At 42.5% G+C, this 23486-nt stretch overlaps 1 protein-coding gene across 1 annotated transcript in view; it reads right to left on the reverse strand.

The window, feature by feature from the left end:
• Positions 1–70: 70 nt before the first annotated feature.
• LOC122562878 (derlin-2-like) overlaps positions 71–23486 on the reverse strand; it is a 23960-nt gene continuing 544 nt past the window's right edge. The window contains exons 2-7 of the mRNA XM_043716186.1: positions 18996–19061; positions 18685–18758; positions 13039–13132; positions 7353–7548; positions 1829–1919; positions 71–1309 (exon numbers count right to left, since the gene is read on the reverse strand). Of these exons, the coding sequence (XP_043572121.1) occupies positions 1174–1309; positions 1829–1919; positions 7353–7548; positions 13039–13132; positions 18685–18758; positions 18996–19061 (657 nt within the window). The 3' untranslated portion in view covers positions 71–1173. The remainder of the gene's footprint in view (positions 1310–1828; positions 1920–7352; positions 7549–13038; positions 13133–18684; positions 18759–18995; positions 19062–23486) is intronic.

Below are 23486 nucleotides of genomic sequence, written 5' to 3' on the forward strand. Positions count from 1 at the left end.
TATTATACACAGCAGGAGTTGTAAGACAGTGCTCAAATACAAAAGACAGCTTTAGTTGATTGGCCAAATGTTGTTCACAGACAATGTTAATTCTGGTTTCTTTATTACAGTAACACTTATACATTCACTTTTTTTTATTTTTTATCAGGTACTATAAAATTAACTTCAAGTTATTGGTCTCTACAGGGATCATAATTGTAAGTGACAGGCTTCCCAAATCCAGCCTCATAGCCTCTATACAATTTATTGATACCAAATCAACAATCTGAAATATCAACAAACCACACAAGAATCAGAACTAAAACATCATACAATGAATTAAGAAAATAGAGGGAGTATCCAATCACTTACACATACATCCTGGAGTGTGAGTCTCTTCGCATAAAATCAAAACCTCCAGTCCTCAGATTTAATCCAAGTATGAAACAAAAACAAAAGATGATCCTGGTACCTCTCAAAGACTTTCACAAGCTGATTGTTGCACTTTTTTTTTAAAATTAGGAGCTGGTTTTAAAGAGATTATCATCAGAAAGTATCATTTCTCCAGGCATAAATAACAAGGCTTAATCCAAGTGGACAAAAGCTTTTCCATTTCTGTCCCAAACAGCTCATTCCTTTGCTGAATCCTCAGCTCCAGAATACATTTGGAACAAGGACAGGAACTTAAATATTTATAAACCAAGTGCAGAAACCCCAGTCAAAATCACACCCAAAGATTCCTTGCCCCACTTTCCTGAGGTGCTAACTCTCAATGCTGCCTTGAGAGTTTCAACACTAAAGTCAATAAAGTATTTGGACACAGGAACATCACAGTAGCCCCACAGTTTCCTTGGTAGGAACAAAGATTCCTTGACACTACACATTCATATAGTAGCCTGGAAAAAGCCAGCAGGCCTGCTGTCTTAAATATTCAGTTGCACGAAGAATCTCTCTCAATATAAGCACCTTGGATACAATGACCTTGCAATAAAAATGTTCAAAACAGAATTAAATAGATACTTCATACAGAGAATATCCTGCAATTTGCTCATGATAGTAACCGTGATCAATTAGCATTTTAATTGCCAAAGTTGGAAATCAAAGACCATGAAAGCAGCACAAATTCTACATAAAATAACATTATTAAAAAACTTCATTTCAGAAGTGTCCAGTTTCTCGATGGAATGTGAAATATCACTGCTGTCCATTAGGGTTCTGTTCATTCTGTTCCCCAAGTCTTTGCCCCTGACCCCAATCAAACTCTCCAGGCTGGTCCTCAGGCAACACATCGTAATTGGGATCTTCCTCTGCAACATCAAATATTGCCTTCCTGTAAGAGGAGGAAACACAATTACATTGTTTATGAACATTACTATAAGAATTCTCAAAAGCTACAGTAGTGTCTGAGAGACAGGGACCCAGAGCCCTAGCAGCTCATTTACAGGATTGCAACTGAACGTAACAATTTGCATCAGGCAAGCACTGCCTGAAAAACCTGATAGGAACCTGAAGGAAATCTGATAGGCACTTGCCAAAGAACGTGCCACACTCCATGAGTCAGCTTGGGTTTACTGTGACAATGCCCACTAACTCATCAGCACATGTACTGGAGAGTTAACCAATGCCATAACACGCTAGCCCAGTATCAATAAACTTCTTTCAGAAAGGGTGCTCTGAGAGGATCATAAACTTTCGTAAACAAAAGTAACAAATGACGCTGATGAAAAGGTAGAAGAATGGTCATATTACTGGGGTGATGGTTAGCCAAAGGTAGTCAGATTCCCTCAACCATCATATTGTCTTTTGCCTGAACAAACATTAGTCAGTATAAAGGACAAACAACACTTACAGAAATCCTGGAGTAACCAGCAACCTCACTCCTCCTGGTTGGTTTGGGAATACATCTTCCAGAAAGTAATAAATATGGCCGACAGCAATTCCTGTAGCAAAAGGGATGTGAAAACACCTGTTCAAGACCACCAAAATTGGCATCCACTGGGCTCTAGGGACTAGAGATCTGATAGTGCCTTTCAGGCTCTCACAAAAGGTTCATAGTTACAAACAGGAGTAATCGCTACACAATTCAAAACCTGGTGTCCTTCTCTGGTCACTGAGATTCTTTCATTTGTACACGATCCGTGATGTCCTGTGCATTCCTCTGCCTCTGAATCTAACACTTATCTCCTCTAATCTCTCACTCTCTCGCTCACTCCCAAAATCAGCCCCACCACAAAACTGTCAATTCCTCAACTCTCTCCTCCCTGTCCCTCCAACACTAACCTCTACACTCACCCACCCTTCCTGTTGTCAACACCAATCTGTACTCTCTGCCCTCACTCCATCCAACGCCAGTCTCTCCTTCCTCCCCCTAACCCTCTGCAACATGACAGTGACGTCAGAATGATAACAGTTGAATGCATGGCTAAAAAGCTGCTGAAGGAGGGTCAGATTCAGATATCTGAATTATTGGGATCTTCTCCAGGGCTGGTGACCTGTGGGAGGACGACAGAGGGACATTAATATCCTTTCAGGGATGTTTGCTAGTGCCATTCAGGAGGATTTAAACTAGTGTGGGGTGGAATTCAGTGCAGTGGAGTGATTGAGAACAAAGAAAAGGTTTAATCAACTAAGTCTAACTGGAAACGCAGGCAGGGTCAGGTTAACAAATGCAGCTAGACTGACGCCCTGAAGTATATTTATTTTTATCTATTGAGTATAACAGGTCAGACAGTTGAGCGAAGAGTCCGAATTATTACATGAAACTATGCTGTAGCCATTACAGAAACTTGGTTGAGAGAAGGACAGGACTTATAGCTCAATATTCCAGGATTTCAATGCTTCAGACATGATAGAGGGAGAATGGAAAAGGAGTGGGGAAGTTCTACTCCTGATTAAGGGGAATGTCACAGCTGCAGTGCGTGGATATCTTGGATGGCTCATCCAGCAAGGACATATTCTTAGAACTCAGAAGTGAGGAAGGTATAATCACAATGATGGTGCTTTACTACAGGCCTCCCAATAGCATAAGCAGATCATGAAGAAATGTAAAGACAACAGTGGTGTTGTAGTGGGTGATTTTAACATCCCCTTCCTTAGTGCTAGGAGCTTAGACGGGTCAGAATTTGGTAGTTTGTCCGATAGGATTTCTTCAGAATAATATACAGGTTGCCCAACTAGGGAAGGGGCCATACTGGACATTGTACTGGGGAATAATCCTGGCCAAGGGATCAAAGTTTCATTTAGGGATTATTTTGGGAAGTGATCATAAGTCCATTGTTTTAAAACAGTTATTAATAACACTGGTCTGCAGGTGAAAATGTTAAATTAGAGGTGGCTAATTACAACTGTATTAGGCAGGAACTGGAGAGACTAGAGGTGGCTGTTTGAGGGTAAATCAACATTTGATATGTGGGAGCCTTTCAGGTTAAAAGATCTGGGAACCCTTGGATGACAAGAGGCATTGAGGGTTTAGTCAAAAAACAGTAAGCAAGCTAACATAAGGTTTAGGGAACCAAAGTCAGACAAGGCCCTTAAGGAAATACTTAACTCCTTATTTCAACTCTTTCATGTTTCCTTTATGAGAGCTAAAAGGGACCATGAAATGTGGTTGGCAAGTAGAATTATTGAGAATCCTAAGGCATTTAATATATATATATTATGAGCAAGAGGGTAGCTAGGGAAAGAGTAGATCTACTCAAGAACAAAGAGGGAATTTATGCATGGAACCAGAGGAAGTAGTCCTTAATGACTTTGCATCAGTATTCACCGGGGAGAAGGAAGGGAATGATGGTAAGATTAGGGAGGAGTATGTTGATATTCTAGGGAATATTGATAATAAGGAGCAGAATGTGTTGGGTGTCTTGAAAAACATTAAGGTAGATAATATGGCCTGCTGGGATCTTTCCCAGAATACTGGGGGGAAGCAAGGGGGGCAATTGGTGGGACTTTGACAGACATCTTTGTATCCACTTTCACCATAGGTGAGGTGCCACAAGACTGGAAAATAGCCAATGTTGTTCGTTTGTTTAAAGGAAGGCAACAGAGATGACCCAGGAAGTTATATAGTTGTCGGGAAATTGTTGGAGAAGATTCTTAGGAATAGGATTTGCTCACATTTGATTAGAAGCATCTTATTAGAGATAATCAGCATGGCTGTACAGAGAGGTCATGTCTCAAATTTGATTTGAGCTTTTTGAGTATGTGATGAGGTGATTGATGAGGATTGGACAGTGGTTGTCTTCTACATAGACTTTACTAAAGTTCATAAGATATAGGAGCAGATTTAGGCCATTTGGCCCATCTAGTCTGCTCCGCCATTCGATCATGGCTGATATGCTCCTCACCCCCATTTTCCAGCATTCACCGCACTTTGGGGGAGTGAATTCCACAGATCCACATACCTTTGTGAGAAGTAGTTTCTCCTCAACGGTTTTAAATTTGCTATGCCTTATCCGAAGACTATGACCTCTCGTTCTACAATGTCCCACAACAGAAAGCATCTGCTTCATGTCTATTTGATCTCTCTTCATTCTTCTAAATTCCAAAGTGTACAGGCCCAAAATATTCAAGCCCTCCTCATATGACAAAGCCCTCATCTCTGGGATTAATCTAGTGGACCTCCTCTAAACTGCCTCCAATGCCACTACATCTTTCCTCAAATAAGGGGACCAAAACTGTGCACAATACTCCAGGTGCAGTCTTACCAATATCTTGTACAGTTGCTACAATACTTTCTTACCTTTATATTCTATTCCCTTGGCTATAAAAGCCAACAATCCATTCACTTTATTATTTGCTGTACTTGCATGCTAGTTTTCTAGGACTCAGGAACGAGTATTCCTAGATGCCTTCTGCACTGGAGCACCCCAAAGTCTCTCCCCATCAAGATTAGATCACCTTCCCACTTTTTCGACCCAAATGCATGACTTCACACTTATCTGCTTTAAACTCTATCTACCACGTTTTGACCCACTCTAACCTATTGAAATCCATTGTAAGGTTCTTTTTCCTCATTGCAATTTACCATCACACCCATTTTTGTATCATCTGTAAGTTTGGTTATAGAGCCTTCTATCCCTGTACCCAAGTATAATGTAGATTATAAATAGCTGGGGTCCAAGGACCTATTTACCACAACACACTCTTCTGTCCAAAAGCCAACCATCTATCCAGGCTAATAAATGACTCCTAATCCCATATGATCCAACCTTGTGAATTAACCTTTTGTGCAGCATCTTATCAAACGCCTTCCAGAAGTCCAGATAAATTACATCTACAGCATCCCCATTGTCCACTTTGCTTGTGACTTCTTCGAAGCACTCTCACAAATCAGTCAAACATGGCTTTTCCTTCATAAAACCATGCTGACTCAGATGGATAGTGTTTTGGCTTTCCAAGTGTCCTGATATTGCTTCTTTGATATTGATTCCAACACTTTCCCCAAAAACAGATATTAAACTAACTGGTCTGTAAATTTCCACATTTTACCTCCCTTCCTTTTTGAATTAAGGGCATTATATTAGCCAATTTCCAATTCACTGGAACCTTTCCTGTGTCCAGGGAATTTTGGAATATTGTAACCAATGGATTTACTATGTCTGCTGCACTTCCTTTAATAACCGAGGCTGTAAGCCATCAGGCCCAGGGGACTTGTCTGTCCTCAATCCTAATCATTTGGTTAATACCTTTTCCCTAACAATGTTGATTGTTCTATGTCCTATCTTATCTATTGCCTCTGACCTGCCCATTCCAACAGGAATGATACTATTGTCCTCCATCCTGAAAACTAAGGCAAAGTATTGATTCAGCACCTTTATGCTCTCACTGACCCCCACTATTAAGTCTCCAGTTTCATCTTCCAAGGAAGCAACTGTCACATTAGCGACTCTTTCCTTTTATATACCTATAGAAGCTTTTGCTATCCTTTTTGATATTTTGTGCTAGTTTTTTTGTAATTTACCTTAGCTCTTTTCATTAATTTTTTAGTATCCCTTTGTTTAATGTTTGAAAGTTTCCCAATCTTCTATCCTGTCACTGGCCTTTGCAATATGGTAGAACTTACTTTTTGACTTTATTATATCTTTGACTTCCTTGTTTAACCATGGGTGATTTTTTTGAGCCCCCTTACCATCCTTTTTTTCCTCACTGGGATATATTTTTGTTGTGATGAATGGAGTAGCTCCTTAAGCATCTACCGCTACTCATCTGCTGTCTTACCATGTAGCCTTCCTGCCCAATCTACTCAGGCCAAAACGGTCCTCATGGCTAAGGCTCAGGGCAGCATGGTGGCTCAGTGATTAGCAGAGACCCGGGCTCGATTCTACCCTCGAGCGACTGTCTGTGCGGAGTTTGCACATTCTCCCAGTGTCTGCGTGGGTTTCCTCTGGGTGCTAGATAATTAAAGAGTGATTTGAAAGTATATAAAATTTTGAGGGGCATGTATGGAGTGGATAGGAGTCTTTTCCCAGGGTGGAAATGTCAAATACTATGGGCATTGATTTAAGGTCAGAAGGGAAAAGCTTAAAAGGAGATGTGTAAAGGATTTTTTTTTTTAAACAGAGTGGGTGGGAGGTGCCTATAAATGTGCTGCCAGAGGAGGTAATAGAAGCAGATATATTAGCTATGTTTAAGAGACATTTGGATGGATCCAAGAATAGGCAAGGAATAGGGGAATACAGACCATATTCAGGTAGATGGGATTAGTTTAGAACAGCGCAATGGTTAGCACAGACAGTGGCCGAAAGGCTCGTTCCTGTGCTGTACTATGTTTTTTTTTTACCTGGACCAAACCCCCCCCAAACTCAGTGCCAGCTACTCCTCCCTCAATTCCCCTCCCTCTAACCACCAGCCTTCCCCCCCCCCCGTCCAGCCCCACACACCCCAAATTCCCATGCAGGCGTCACCTGACCCCAGCTCTGCATAGACAAGTAACAGAAACTGAAAATGTTAGAATTGCTCAGGTCAGGCATCTCCTGTGAATCAAGAAACCAAGTTAACATGGCAGAATTTGATTTCTCCTCAGCTGTTATGACCTGAATTTTCCTCTTCACATGGGCTGCCAGTCCTGTTAAACGTTTGCATAATTCTCTGTTTTTAACTTCAGATTTCCAACATCCACAGAAGTTTGCATTACTAAGAGAAACCAAGGTAACTGGGTAGAATTTTGTATTTGACGAGAAGATAGCCAAATTAAATACTCCTCTCAAGCTACAGCTGAAGAATAATATTAAAAATAAGGAGAGGAATATGTGCATAGATATCCAAGACTTCTCTTTCATGTGGAAAAAATGAACCCGGTTCTTAACTGTAATTCATTAAATTAGGCTCTGATGGGATGATATAAACTTGGTAAATTCCAATATTCCAAATCTTACCCAACAAGTCAACGATGACAGAGTTTCCCAAAAGCAGCGAGAATCCCATCAATACCCAAGGCAGGAACGGAGCCTGGAAATTTAGCAGGCCAAAGAAATTCATTCGTACAAACGGGTTCCTCCTGCTCCACACATACACGAGCATGATGGTGAAGGCCTGACCCAGGAAGAACAAGCTCGCAAAGATTCCAAACAGCTGATACAAGAGTCAAGGATCCTGGACAGGAAGAGCAGATTAGGCTAGGTTCTCATTCAGTGGGCCATAGTTGCCTCATACTTATGTGCATTTCATGGAACTTGGCTGCCATTTGGTTGGTTCACTCACTAGTTAGTTCAGCTATCACAAACGAGAATGATGTTTTACTTTTTAATCAGAAGATGAAACAACTCAATCTAGTTTGTTCTGAAGGGTGACTGGACTCAAAACATTAACTCCATTTCTCTCTCCACAGATGCTGCCAGACCTGCTGAGTTTCTCCAGCAATTTCTGTTTTTCCTGTTGATGAACATGGAACAGAGCAAGATGTCAAAAGGTAACATTAGCAGCATGTCCTCCCATACTGAGCTAAAAGGTCAGCATTTCTCTGTTTGCCCATTAGTGATTTATAAACTACTACTGACCTGAACAACTTTGTTAGCAATTTCCAGACATTACTATGCCACGCTCCCCTTCATTCTCTATTCTGAATTTAATTCCTCCAAACTAGAGACACCAGTTCATTTCTGACCAAGGTTATTTACACTGGGTCAGAGCTGAGAGATGGAAGCCAATCGAAAGTGAATAGCCACATCCAGGTTACAGTGGTATACCAGCCTTTGAAAACACTCCTGGTATTTTAGTGATTAACAGCAGCTTTCTCCACCCCAATGATTCTCACTGCCGACTGGCCCAGTCAGAGACCTGTCATTCTCATTGTTAATTGGCCTTTCAGTCAGAGTCCAATGATTCCTGCTGCTGCTTGGCTGATCAGTCACAGCCCAGTGACAGATATTGCTGAACATGTTGAGTGAGACCACAGCAGGACAACACTGGTCATAGAGTCACAGTCATACAGCACAGAAACAGACCCTTCAGTCCAACTTGTCCATGCTGACCACATATCCAACCCAATCTAGTCCCACCTGCCAGCACCCACCACATATCCCTCCCAACCCTTCCTATTCATATACCCATCCAGAAGCCTTTTAAATGTTACAATTATACCAGCCTCCACCACTTCCTCTGGCAGCTCATTCCATACACGTACCACCCTCTGCAAGAAAACGTTGCCCCTTAGGTCTCTTTATATCTTGCCCCTCAGGTCTCTTTATATCTTGCCCCTCTCATCCAAAACCTATGCCCTTTAGTTCTGGACTCCCCCACCCCAGGGAAAAGACTTTGTCTATTTCCCTATCCAAGCCCCTCATGATTTTATAAACCACTCAGCCTCAGATGATCCAGGGAAAACAGCCCCACCATATTCAACCTCTCCCTATAGCTCAAATCTTCCAATCCTGGCAACATCCTTGTAAATCTTTTCTGAATCTTTCAAATTTCACATCTTTCCGATAGGAAGGAGACCAGAATTCACGCAATATTTTAAAAGTGGCCTAACCAATGTCCTGTACAGCCGCAATATGACCTCCGAACTCCTGTACTCAACACTCTGACGAATAAAGGAAAGCATACCAAACACCTTCTTCACTATCCTATCTACCTGCAACTCCACTTTCACGGAGCTATGAACCTGCACTCCAAAGTCTCTTTGTTCAGCAGTACTCCCTAGGACCTTACCATTAAGTGTATAAGTCCTGCTAAGATTTGCTTTCCCAAAATGTAGCACCTCGCATTTATCTGAATTAAACTCCATCTGACACTTCTCAGCCCACTGGCCCATCAGATCAAGATCCCTTTGTAATTGGAGGTAACCTTCTTCGCTGTCCACTACACCTCCAACGTTTGTGTCATCTGCAAACTATACCTCTTACGCTCACATCCAAATCATCTATATAAATGAAAGAAGTGTTGGACCCAGCACTTGTGGCGCTCCACTGGTCACAGGCCTCTAGTCTGAAAAATAACCCTCCACCACCACCCTGTCTTCTACCTTTGAGCCCGTTCTGTATCCAAATGGCTAGTTCTCCCTGTATTCCATGAGATCTAACTTTGCTAATCAGTCTCCCATGGGGAACTTTGTTGAACGCCTTACTGAAGTCCATACGGAAGATCACATCTACCGCTCTGTCCTCAATCCTCTTTGTTACTTCTTCAAAAAAAAAACCCAATCATGTTTGTGAGATGTGATTTCCCATGCACAAAGCCATGTTGACTATCCCTAATCAGTCCTTGCCTTTCCAAATACATTTACATCCTTTCCCTCAGGGTTCCCTCCAACAACTTGCCGACCACTGACGTCAGGCTCACTGACCTACAGTTCCCTGGCTTGTTCTTACCACCTATCTTAAACAGTGGCACCACGTTAGCCAACCTCCAGTCTTCCGGTACTTCACCTGTGACTATTGATGATACAAATAACTCAGCAAGGGGCCCAGCAATCACTTCTCTAGCTTCCCACAGAGTTCTAGGGCACACTTGATCAGGTCCCTGGGATTTAGCCACCTTTAACCATTTCAAGACATCCAGCACTTCCTCTTCTGTAATCTGGACATTTTGCAAGATGTCACCATCTATTTCCTTACATTCTATACCTTCCATATCTTTTTCCACAGTAAATACTGATGCAAAATACTTGTTTAGTATCTCCCTCATTTTCTGCGGCTCCACAAAAAGGCCACCTTGCTGATCTTTGAGGGGCCCTATTCTCTCCCTAGTTACCCTTTTGTCCTTAAATGTATTTGTAAAAACCCTTTGGACTCTCCTTAACTCTATTTGCCAAAGCTATCTCATGTCCCCTATTTGCCCTTCTGATTTCCATCTTAAGTATACTCCTACTGCCTACTCTTAAGGATTCATTCAATCTATCTTGTCTATGCCTAACAAACTTCCTCCTTTTTTTTTTAGAAACAAAACCCTCAATTTCGTTAGTCATCCGGTATTCCCTATACCTACCAGCCTTTCCTTTCACCCTAACAGGAATATACTGGTTCTGGACTCTCGTTATCTCATTTCTGAATGCTTCCCATTTTTTAGCCATCCCTTATCTGTAAACATCTGTCCCCAAACAGCTTTTGAAAGGTTTTGCCTAATACCATCAATATTAGCCTTCCTCCAATTTAGAAGTTCAACTTTTAGGTCTGGTCTATCCTTTTCCATCACTATTTTAAAACTAATAGAATTATGGTTGCTGGCCCCAAAGTGCTCCCCCACTGACACCTCAGTCACCTGCCCTGCCTTATTTCCCAAGAGTACGTCAAGTTTTGCACCTTCTCTAGTAGGTACATCCAAATACTGAATCAGAAAATTGTCTTGTACACACTTAAATTCCTCTCCATCTAAACCCTTAACACTATGGCAGTCCATGTTTGGAAAGTTAAAATCCCCTACCATAACCACGCTGTTATTCTTATAGATAAGAGAATCTCCTTACAAATTTGTTTCTCAATTTCCCTCTGACTATTAGTGGGTCTACAATACAATCCCAATAAGGTGATCATCCCTTCCTTATTTCTCAGTTCCACCCAAATAACCTCCCTGGATGTATTTCTGGGAATATCCTCCCTCAGTACAGCTATAATGCTATCCCTTATCAAAAACACCATTCCCCCTCCTCTCTTGCCTCCCTTTCTGTCCTTCCTGTAGCATTTGTATCCTGGAACATTAAACTACCAGTCCTGTCCATCCCTGAGCCATGTTTCTGTAACTGCTATATCCCAGTCTTATGTTCCTAACCATGCCCTGAGTTCATCTTCCTTCCCTGTTAGGCCTCTTGCATTGAAATAAATGCAGTTTAATTTATCAGTCCTACCTTGTTCTCTGCTTTGTCCCTGCCTGTCCTGACTGTTTGACCAACTTCTTTTCCTCAATTGTACCAATCGCAGATTGATCTCTTTCCTCACTATCTCCCTGGGTCCCACCCCACCACCTTACTAGTTTAAATCCTCCCGAGCAGCTCTAGCAAATTTCCCTGCCAGTATATTCGTCCCCTTCCAATTCAGGTGCAATCCGTCCTTCTTGTCCAGGTCACTTCTACCCCAAAACAGCTTCCAGTGATCCAAAAATGTGAATCCTTCTCCCTTACATCAGCTCTTCAGCCACGCATTCATCTGCTCTAACCCCCTATTCCTACCCTCACTAGCTTGCAGCACTGGGAGCAATTCAGATATTACTATTCTTGAAGACCTCCTTTTTAATTTCTGGCCGAACTCTCGAAATTCTCCCTTCAGAATCTCAACCTTTTCCCTTCCTATGTCGTTGGTTCCAATGTGGACAATGACCTCTTGCTGGCCCGTCTCCACCTTAATGTACCCCCTCGGAGACATCCTTGATCCTGGCAACAGAGAGGCAACACATCATTCTGATCTTTCACTGCTAGCCACAGAAATGTCTGTCTGTGTCTCGGACTAGAGAGCCCCCTAACACAATTGATCTCGTGTTAGAGCCGGTCTCAATACCAGAAACTTGGCTGTTCGTGCTACGTTCCCCTGAGAATCCATCACCCCCTACATTTTCCAAAACAGCACACTTGTTTGAAATGGGGATAGTCAGAGAAGACTCCTGCACTACCTGCCTACCTCTCTTACCTTCCCTGGAGTTAAACCATCTATGTGACTGTATCGCAGACTCCCCCCCCCCCCCCCCCCCAACCCTTTATAATTGCCATCCATCACATCCCCTTGCTCTTGAGAATTCATCATTACCTTAAACTGTCTCTCCAACCGATCCCTTTGATCTGATAGGATTCGCAACCAATGGCATTTATTGCAGATATAATCCTCAGTAACTCAAACTCTCCCTAAACTCCCACATCCGACAAGACGACCATATCACTCTACTAAAGGCCATTTTTGCTTCTTTCAATCTACAGACCCAGAAAATAGCACTGTCTTATTCCTCTACAGAATGCTGCTCCTGGCTAACTTAATCGTCATGTTTTACTATAAACCATTTCCCAAAATTGCAATATGGAGTAAGTACTTAATTTCCTGGGATATACAGAGGCTGTGAAATATATAAATATGAACCTTTCTTTCTATCACAAACAGCTCTGCCTGGATATTCAGGATGGTGGACAGTTAGAGAAGAGTTTTGGAATTAGATTAGATTAGATTAGATTACTTACAGTGTGGAAACAGGCCCTTCGGCCCAACAAGTCCACACCGACCTGCCGAAGCGTAACCCACCCATACCCCTACATTTACCCCTTTTAACCTAACACGACGGGCAATTTAGCATGGCCAATTCACCTGACCCGCACATCTTTGTGACTGTGGGAGGAAACCGGAGCACCCGGAGGAAACCCACGCAGACACGGGGAGAATGTGCAAACTCCACACAGTCAGTCGCCTGAGTCGGGAATTGAACCCGGGTCTCTGGCGCTGTGAGGCAGCAGGGCTAACCACTGTGCCACCGTGCCGCCCACAAACTGTGAATTGTCACTGCACAGTCCACAACAAGTTCAGAATTATCTTTAATGGCTTAGAAAGAAGCACTCAGCAATCTGAAAAATATTCAGTTTATAAAGAAGCACTATATGAGAGACCACAATAATGACCACTGTCGCTATCAGGTACACTGCAAAAAGGATACTGTCATTAAAAACCCACCAAAAATAAACATGAGCAGAAAGTCAGCCGTTCTTCCCCTGAATGATCCTTCTTCCAACATTCGACAGTATCTGTATCTGGGACAGAGTAAAAGAAGACAACCTGCAATTTACTATCAGATCTAGTCCCTCGGAGCCGGGGGTATTCAACCCAAACTCCGCCCAGTGACACACACAAAACCAGCCAGTTTACAGATTTGGGGATTCAGTCATTACAGATGGATTATGGACAGCAGCTGGTGTGAAATCCCAGATTCCATTCAGATCTGTGCCTGCTGGGGTTCTGAAAGGTGGGAGGTAAGGCTGCAACCTCTGTCTTACTGCCTGACTACTGAAATTTCCTGCACTTCAACCATGCTGGGATGGGACTCATTAACCTCATCCTTAGAACTTGCCACATTTGGAACCTGCCGAGATCTCCACACAATCAGTCAAGTATTCAGATATCAGAAGTGAGCCTGACTCTGTACAGCAAGAATTGCTGGACAGGGGTCATGAGCAAATCTGATGGCTGACCTTGGTGAGCTGAAGCCAACTTAATATAGATGAGCTGAATTGACACAGAACAAAATTCACTTTTGGGGATCAAACACATGGACTGCATTGGTTAAAGGTTAAACTTTGACTCAGCCAATGTTTAAATATATCCTTTTGTATTAGCTTTTAAATGATCTGACTGCTCGCTTCTTCACTTTGACAATTGCTGTAGGCTTTGTTACATGATTAGAGAATTGCACAGAATTTGCAGCACAGAGGAAGGCCATTCACCCCACCAGTGTCTGCCAGTTTTCAAGCTCCACCTGAGCATTCTTTCTATTCCCTCCTTTCTCATGTGTATGTTCAGCTTCCCCAAAATGACTCAACTATTCCTGTACTGCTTATTCCAGTTAACAAAGTAGGGACAAGTTAACATCACTTGTGGGATTCAAGGTAAAGTATAAAACTGACACTTTCCACATGGTCAGACATCAATTAGGGTAATTTTTTTTCAAAGCACAAAGATGAGACATCATTTTACTACTAAACACAAGAAACAGCAGTTCAAACCTTCAGGACAAAGACAAAGACAGTCTTATAATCATTCAGTGCACAGAGTTTGGAGGAAATACTGTCCTTGATCATATCGACATCTGATACAACCATTTTATCATCCATTACTTTCTGATGACAGAGGTGGCCCACTTTTAAAAATCTCAAGTGTTTTCAAATTGGTGGTTTTGACACTTCTCGGAAATCTCCTCCAACAATCCAAAATCTCTGACAAATATCACTTTTTCCCAGATGCTATCAATTTTGAAGGGTCACTGTACGCGAAACATTAATTACGTTTCTCTCTCCACAGATGCTGCCAGACCACCTGAGTTTCTCAAGCAACTTCTGCTTTTGTTTCAGATTTCTAGCTTATGGAGTTCTTTTATTATTGCAAGGTGGTGGAATTAGATTAGATCTGGGGAAAATGGGATAAGTTTGGGAATGGATACAGGGTCATGGAGAGATAGCAGGAATTAGTTTTGGATTGCTCTAACAAGCAAGTCAAAACAGCCCGATGAGTCAAATGGTTTTTAATCTATTTAATACAGTATACTCTAATGAACTTCCTCTATTTTCATATTTTCTTGTAACAATTAGAGGAAGTTTAATTATTGATGGTACGTTCACATGGACAGGTTCTGTTATAAATAGGAACAAAGTAGTTTATACTTTTTCAGAAATAAAGACAGACTTCTGACTTAAGGGAGTCTGAATTCCACTGTCCTCCAATTACATTCCAACTCTCAATTCTGCTCTACATGAAGTTTACATTCTATCTACACTACCCACGCACTGCACTTCAGACAGCTGAATAGTTTAAAAATGTGCAAGGGTCACAATCTCAAAATCTTAACACACACATCCTCCTATGCAAATAACAACTAATTATAGCTCAAGAACAGAATAAGTTTATGTACAAGTTTCTAATAATGTCAGCTCAAGAAAACCTGTAGTTTATTCAGGTTTCGACAGACTTCCGTGTTTATGAGCCTAAGAGACAGCACACAATCATCAGAGAGCAGGTAACTCACGCACAATTGGTTTGTTCTTGCTGTCTGTGGCTCAATCAATAGTATACTTACTTCTGATTCAAGAGGTTCTGGGTTCAAATCACAGACTTTGGCACAATTATTGAGAGGAGAAAACAATGACTCAACTACCTGCTTGGGTGGATGTAAAATATTCCAAAGCACTACTCTGATGATCAAGGAGAGTTACCTCCAGAGCTGTGATTAATAACTATCCTCTATCAACATCACAAAACAGATTATTGTATCATTATCTGATTGCTGTTGTGGGATGTTGTCTGCAATTTCTTTTTATATGTCTATTTTCTAATCACTCTGTTCAGAGATGTTATTATATACCTCTGGAGCATGTGGGCTTGAACTTGGGTCTCCAGGGCCTGAAGTAGGAACACTACCAGTGCACAAGAGCCCTTGCTGTTTGCAAGTTGGCTGCCACATTGTCATTTGTAACAAAGGCAATACTCCAAAAGTACTTCATTGATTGTAAAGTGACTTGAGACATCTAGTGCTTGTGAAAGGTTTGGTATCAGAGGTGTTTTAGTTTTCTTCTCTAGAAAGACAAATATACTAATGTTAATGCCTAGAGTTTGCTGAATAACTCACTTGTCAGTGGTCCCATCTGGGATCTGATGGGTAAAGGTGCAGTCTAACAGCCGTGTCTCAATTTACAAATCCTACCCGCGTAAAGTGAGCAGAATACAGCCACACCAGCTATTAGGATGCTGGGATCAGGTTCAGAAAGGTGAAACATAAGCACGTTTGATCAATCTGAACAGGCTTGAACTCTCTTCTCTAAAAAAAAGGGTGACCTAAGGGAAGCTTTTTTAAAAAATTATGATGGGATTCAACAAATAGAAGATGGATCTACTTGTGGGGAAAATCCAAAACTCAAGATCATAAATACAAGATCTCCGTAATAAATCTAGAGAGCAATGAAAAACTTATTTACCCACAGACGGGAACTCGTTGGTATGGGGAACCGAGCAGACCAATTGGATAGATGTAGTTAAGGGGAAGATAGATAAATAATTACAAACGCACAGATCTGGTGGGCTAAATGGCCTATTGCTGTGCTGAAATGCTCACTCCTTCAACAGCAGCTTTCAAATCAATCAGTGACATAGAACATAGAACAATACAACACAGAACAGGCCCATCAGCCCACGATGTTGTGCCGAACTTCTAACCTAGATTAAGTACCCATCCATGTACCTATCCAAATGCCGCTTAAAGGTCGCCAATGATTCCGACTCTACCACTCCCACGGGCAGCGCATTCCATGCCCCAACACTCTCTGGGTAAAGATCCCACCCCTGACATCTCCCCTATACCTTCCACCCTTCACCTTAAATTTATGTCCCCTTGTAACACTCTGTTGTACCCGGGGAAAAAGTTTCTGACTGTCTACTCTATCTATTCCTCTGATCATCTTATAAACCTCTATCAAGTCACCCCTCATCCTTCGCCGTTCCAACGAGAAAAGGCCGAGAACTCTCAACCTACCCTCGTACGACTTCCAACGATAATACTCCATAGGCCTTCTTACAAACTCTATCCACCTGAGTGGCAACCTTCAAAGATCTATGTACATAGACCCCAAGATCCCTCTGTTCCGCCACCTGACTAAGAACCCTACCATTAACCCTGTATTCCGCATTCTTATTTGTTCTTCCAAAATGGACAACCTCACACTTGGCAGGGTTGAACTCCATCTGCCACTCCTCAGCCCAGCTCTGCATCATATCTAAGTCCCTCTGCAGCCGACAACAGCCCTCCTCACTGTCCACAACTCCACCTATCTTCGTATCATCTACCACCTTGAAGGACAAGGGCAGCAGAAATACGGGAACACCACTACCTGATTTTCCTCCAAACCACGCACTCTTGTAACTTGAAAATACATTACCATTCCTTTACTACCTCACTGAATCAAAATCTGAGTATCCCCACCCCCAACCAATCCTAACAGCAGCAGCAGCTCTTCAAACTTCAAGGGCTGGACTGGTCAGCAATTCCCAAACTCTTAGAATAAATAAAAATACATAGCTCCAGCAGACCTCAGCTGGAAAGAGATAGTGAGAAGGTGCACTGGAAAAGAACGAGATTGGATTTGATTTTCTGTCCCCCACAACTGGTTATCTTGGCTATTCTTGCTAGCTGATTTCAAACATGAAATATGCCTACGTTACACAGGCTCTGGTAGGCACTCATGAAGCCCACCAAGAGTTAATGCCTTTGGGTTACAGTGGGAAGGTGGTCAGTCTGAGTCTGGGGAAAGTATAATCTGTGATGCCCAAAAATAGGCACGACTCTTCATGGGACAGAGAGTGGGGGTATGGTACTGACAACATTGCCTTAGAGAGCTGGTGGGGACTCAGGCTGAATAGCCACCTCTGTGCAACCACAGCTAATTATAAGCACTTCCATCTGTGTGTAGTTGTCAATGACTCATTTCTTTAACAAAACATTTGCATTAAGATTTTCCAAATGAGAAACCATTGACAATTTACTCCCAGCTGTAAAATGGTGGGCGGCACGGTGGCACAGTGGTTAGCACTGCTGCCTCACAGCGCCTGAGACCCGGGTTCAATTCCCGCCTCAGGCGACTGACTGTGTGGAGTTTGCACGTTCTCCCCGTGTCTGCGTGGGTTTCCTCCGGGTGCTCCGGTTTCCTCCCACAGTCCAAAGATGTGCAGGTCAGGTGAATTGGCCATGCTAAATTGCCTGTAGTGTTAGGTAAGGGGTAAATGTAGGGGTATGGGTGGGTTGCGCTTCGGCGGGTCGGTGTGGACTTGTTGGGCCCAAGGGCCTGTTTCCACACTGTAATGTAATCTAATCTACATCCAAAACTATATTGAAAAGAACTTTGAAAAGGTTCAAAGTGTTAAGGACCCCAGAAAGCCGTGTAGCATCAAAGGCCCATGACCTTTACAGGCTGCAGAGAAGAAACCACAGTACCTCCAACTGATCTCAACACATTCTTATCCAAGAGGGAAGGGTTGCAGACCTTGTACAGCTTTCAGTCTCCAGCTGCTTCACATGTGGGTCAAAGTTTGTAATAAGGTGCTGCCCACTCATTGAAGTGTTTTGTAAAGTGAACATATTTCATCCTGGACCAGCAAAGGCCCAATATTTCAAACCTTTAACCATCTGCAGGAGAGAGAGACTGCAAAGCCTCTGGACGACGAGAGAGGGTTGAAAAAGGTTGAATTTACAACATGCACAAATCTGGTGGGCTAAATGGCCTGGAAAGCTCACTCCTTCAAGCTTGACTCATCAGGAGCAAGTGAACTCGCAATGAAACAAGTTCAACGATAACTCCACTAAGCAGCCAAACAGGATTAGAGTTCTTTAAGCTCTAACTTTATTTTCAGTTTCACTTCCTGGCATTAAAATAATCAGAACAAAAAACAAACCATAGTGCTGCTGACAGTCAGCTCCTATTTGGGTTCAGGGGTATGTGTTGTCTTCCCAACACCATCAGAATCAGGTCAGAACTCACGGCTGGGTCTGTAAAACTTCTTCAATTCAAAACCATCTGCCATCCCATTCTATCACACAAAAGGATACAAGAAGATCATATTGAACAGAAAACTAAATCCCAAAGGCCCAAAGAATAGAAAGTTGGTTAGTAGTCTCCACACCTGCAAAAAAAATAAGAGAAACATGAATGAATTAAGTACACGCATGCATACTATATGATTTAATAAACTTTATAAACTCTCAGCATATTGTACTGTAAGTTATTGAATTAAGATTACCAAACAAGGGGTGAACTACACAACTGCTGGATTCAATGCAGTACAGTGTGGAAATAAATCAAAGATATCACAGGGCAATGCATTATAAAATGTGAGTTAATATATTTTGTTTAAACGTACCTGATATTTCTTGACTATCAAGTCAGGATTGAAATAAAGTTGGAATGGAGTGATGAATTCCAGTTGCTGTGAAAAGAGAAGAGAGAGTTTACTGGAAGCATTAACTAGAGGATGCAAGCTCAATAGCAGCCCGAATAAACAAGCAGCAAACATCCTATTAAACAACATGCAAAAGAACAGGAAGGATACTGGAGACAGTCAAGTTCATGCTGCTGTACTCAGGTAGTTAGAGATTACCTTTACCTCTCTCAGAAAGATAATGATCACTGCGGTTAACAGGTTAAGGTTGGTTTTATTTGGTTAGTACACAGAAAAGTGCAATGCAGACTGGAAATTCCGAAACTTAATCCTTGCTTTTGATGCAGTAGCCAATCTGAGCCACTGCCCTGGACCAGGGATTGAAGAAAGAAAGAGACAAAAATCAGCAAAGGTTCTTTGCTGCAGAGTATACAATTACACAGAGTCAGTCAACTGCAAGATGCACCAAGGCCACAAACTAAAGCAATAATCAAAAACATATCAAACATCACAAAAACTACTATGACATTATTTGGCAGGACAAATGTCCCAACTAAAATATCATCCTCAAATCAATGCCACTAATCATAGATTGCCTGCTTGATATCACTTTGTTAACTGTGGGCTCAGGCTGTGCACAAGATTGTTGCCACATTAACTGCACTACAACACTGATTATACTCTAGTGGCTCAAAAGCATTTAGCAAGTCCTAGGATCATCAAAGGTACCAGAAGAAATCCAAGTTTTCTCTTTAATGAGCCACACTCTTTTGCTGGTGTGATGCATTCAAGACAAAGGAGCACGCTTGACTGGCACCTCAAGCACTACCTTCAATATTCACTCTCCTTAGCACCAACGCTCAAGAGACCAGTCTGTATTTCCAAGATCCACTGTAGTAACTCACAAAGATTCCTTCAATAAAACCTTTGAAACCTGCAACGTCCACCACCAAAGCTTGGGCTGACAAGTGGCAAGTAACATTCACACAACAAATGCCAGGCAATGATCATCTCCAATAAGAGCCAACATGACTGCTGCCCATTGGCTGCAGCGGCAGAGGCACGTCTGGCTTCCCGGCAGCATCTGGGGCCAGTGCAGATTCATGGAGGCCTGAAGCAGACTCACAGTTGTGGCAGAATTGAATTTGGACTGGTGCACCACTCAGCGGCATCAACAGTATCTGGATTGGCAGAATTCAGCAAGGTCATGGGTGGAGGCGAGTTGGCATCCAAGAGTGGCAACTTTCATTCCAGTGGCAGCAGCGCAGCAAAGGAGACTCAGGCCCACGGCAGAGCACTTAACAAGAACAAATGTAAGGATGGACACTTTCTTTATTCTTCTGCCTTTATATTCTATCTTTTGGGTGTTTTTTGTGCTTTAAAGATGGTACCAGACAGTGGCAACACTATACAATACTTTTCACTGTAATTTGTAACAAAATGCACAAGACAATAAATCAAATCAAAATTCAATGGTTTTGCCATCACTCAATGTCCTACTACCAACACTCTGGGGCCAAACATTCAAATGGACTCACTTTATAAACACAATGGCTACAACAGCAGGTCAGAAGCTAGGAATATTGCACCTTGTAACTCATCTCCTAACTCCCCAAAACTTGTCCTCAATCTACAAGGCACAAGACAGGAGTATGATGAACTTTCCTCAATTGCCTGGATGGGTGCAACTCCAACAATACTCAAGAAGCTCGACACCATCCAGGACAGAGTAGCCTGCTTGACTGGCACCACATCCATAAACATTCACCCCCTCCACCATCGACACTCAGGAGCAGCAGTATATACTATATACAACATACACTGCAAAAATTCACCAAAGATCTTTAGATAGCACCTTCCAAACCCACAATAACTTCTGACGAGAAGGACAAGGGCAGCAGATGCATGGGAATATCACCTCCCGTAAGTTCCCCTCCAGACCACACAACATCCTGACTTGGAAATATATCACCTTTCTTCCAGTGGGTTCAAATCTGATCTCCCTCAGTAGCAGTATTGTGGATTTCCCTGCACCACAAGGATTGTAATGATTCAAACAGCCAGCTAATCAACATCTGCTCCAGGCTAATTACAGATGGACAATGAAAGCTGGTCCATTCAGTGATGCCCACACCCTCAGAATGATTTATAAAAGTATCATTCAGGTCCACTAGCAGATTGACAATGTTACTACATGGGAGACCTATTATATTAACCGAGACAGTGAGAATTCAAATTGCAACATTGTAGTTCAAGAATTCAATAAAATACAAAACAAATGAATTACATGGAGTCATTCAGCACAGAACCAGATCTAACTCATCCACGCCAAACTGATATCCCAATCTGCCGCAGTCCCATTTGTAAGCGTTTGGCTCAAATCCCTCTAAATGCTTTTATTCATAAACCAATCCAGATGCTTTTTATACGCTGTAAGTGTACCCACCTCCACCACTTCCTCTGGCAGCTTGTTCCATACACACCACCCTCTGCGTGAAACATTTACTCCGCAGGTCTTTTTTAAAATCTTTGAGGAGAAAGTGAGGACTGCAGATGCTGGAGATCAAAGTTGAAACTTTATTGCTGGAACAGCACAGCAGGTCAGGCAGCATCCAGGGAACAGGAGAAGGGCCTGTGCCCAAACCGTCGAATCTCCTGTTCCCTGGATGCTGCCTGACCTGCTGTGCTGTTCCAGCAATAAAGTTTCAACTTTTTAAAAATCTTTCCCCTCTTGCCTAAAACCTATGGCCTCTAGTTCTGGACTCCCCCCACTATAGTAAAAGACAAAAGGTTATTCACCCTCATGATGTTATAAACCTCTACAGAAGTCACCCCTCAGTCTCTGATGCTCCAGGAAAAAATCCCCCAGCCTATTCGGCCTCTCCCAATATCTCAATCCCTGTAGTCCCAGCAACAGCCTCAAAAACTTGAGAGAATGTCGAAAAGTTAACAACATCTTTCCTATAGAAAGGTCAACAGAAGTAATGTGGTATTATAAAAAAGTCTTGTACAGCTGCAACACGACATCCTAAGTCCTATAAACTCAAATGATCTGATCAATGACAACATGCATGCCAAACACCTCCTTCACCACCCTGTCTACCTGCCACTCCACTTTCGAAGGAACTATGCACCTGCACTTCTAGGTCTCTTTGTTCAGCAACACTCCCAGGCCCTACCACTAATTGTATAATTCTTGCCCTGGTTTACCTTACCAAAAAACAACACCTCATATTTACCTAAATGAAACTATCTGCCACTCCTTGACCCATCTAATCAAGGTCCTGTTGTACTCTGAGATAATCTTCTTCACTGTCCACGATATTACACTATCTTGGTGTCATCTGCAAACTTACTAACCATACCTCCAATATTTGCATCAAAATCATTTATATAAATGGCAAAAAGCAGTGGACCAGCACCAATCCTTGTGGAATACTGCTGGTCACAGGCCTCCAGTCCAAAAACTAACCCTCAACACGTGAGGTTTCTGTGCTATTCCCCACCCTCTGAATCTGCTTGCATTGACTCCATATTTGCAATGTTACAGGAGAAGCACTGGCATGTTATACAATATGGATTTAATAACCTAATGGCTCTGCACCCAGAGATCAGGAATGCAAATCCATCATGACAAACTGTTACCACAATCTCTTCCTCACAACATTCTCTATCAGCACTTGCTTTCATACCCATGGCTACAGGAACTGCTGCTGTTTAACATGTGCCCAGAATTGTAGAATGCTACCTCCCAGACATTTAGCGTCCTTGAAGCAGTGCCTACTGCATCCAGAAATCCTCGTATAGTACAACCTGTCTAGCAATCCCAAACATAACACGACTTCTCTCTCGAAAGTAACCGTTAAAGCTCTCCAGCCATTAGAAGCCGTTTCCTAACCCATTCCCCCCCCACACACACACCTGCCAAATGTACCATGAGAAATTCTGACAGTATTGACTACACACATCAGACCCACATTCCCTTCCTTCACTCACTCACTCACCGTCACCCCCACCACCACCCTGTATCCTGCCATTTAATAGATATGCACAGAAACACACACACACAAACCTCCACCACCAACGTGTCTCCGACCAATAAGCACTTAGACACAGAAACACAGGCATACATCCTCCACCACCACCCTGTCTCCTGCCATTAAAAGGATATACGCAGAAACACCCACATGCACAACACTCCATGAACACCTTGCCTCCTGCCATTGGACAGATATACACAATAACATACACACACCAAACTTTCTCGTGCCATTAAGCACGTATGCACAGAAACACACACGCACACTCACTCAAACCTCCTTGACCACCCTGTCTCCTGTCACCTGTCATCAAACAGTTATACACGGAAATATACACGCACAAACTTCCACGAACATCCTGCCTACTGCCCTTAAACAGATATACACAAAAACGCACATGCATACACAATCCTCCACCACCACCCTATCTCCT

Source organism: Chiloscyllium plagiosum, chromosome 25 (genome assembly GCF_004010195.1).
Source record: "Chiloscyllium plagiosum isolate BGI_BamShark_2017 chromosome 25, ASM401019v2, whole genome shotgun sequence".
NCBI lineage: Eukaryota > Metazoa > Chordata > Chondrichthyes > Orectolobiformes > Hemiscylliidae > Chiloscyllium > Chiloscyllium plagiosum.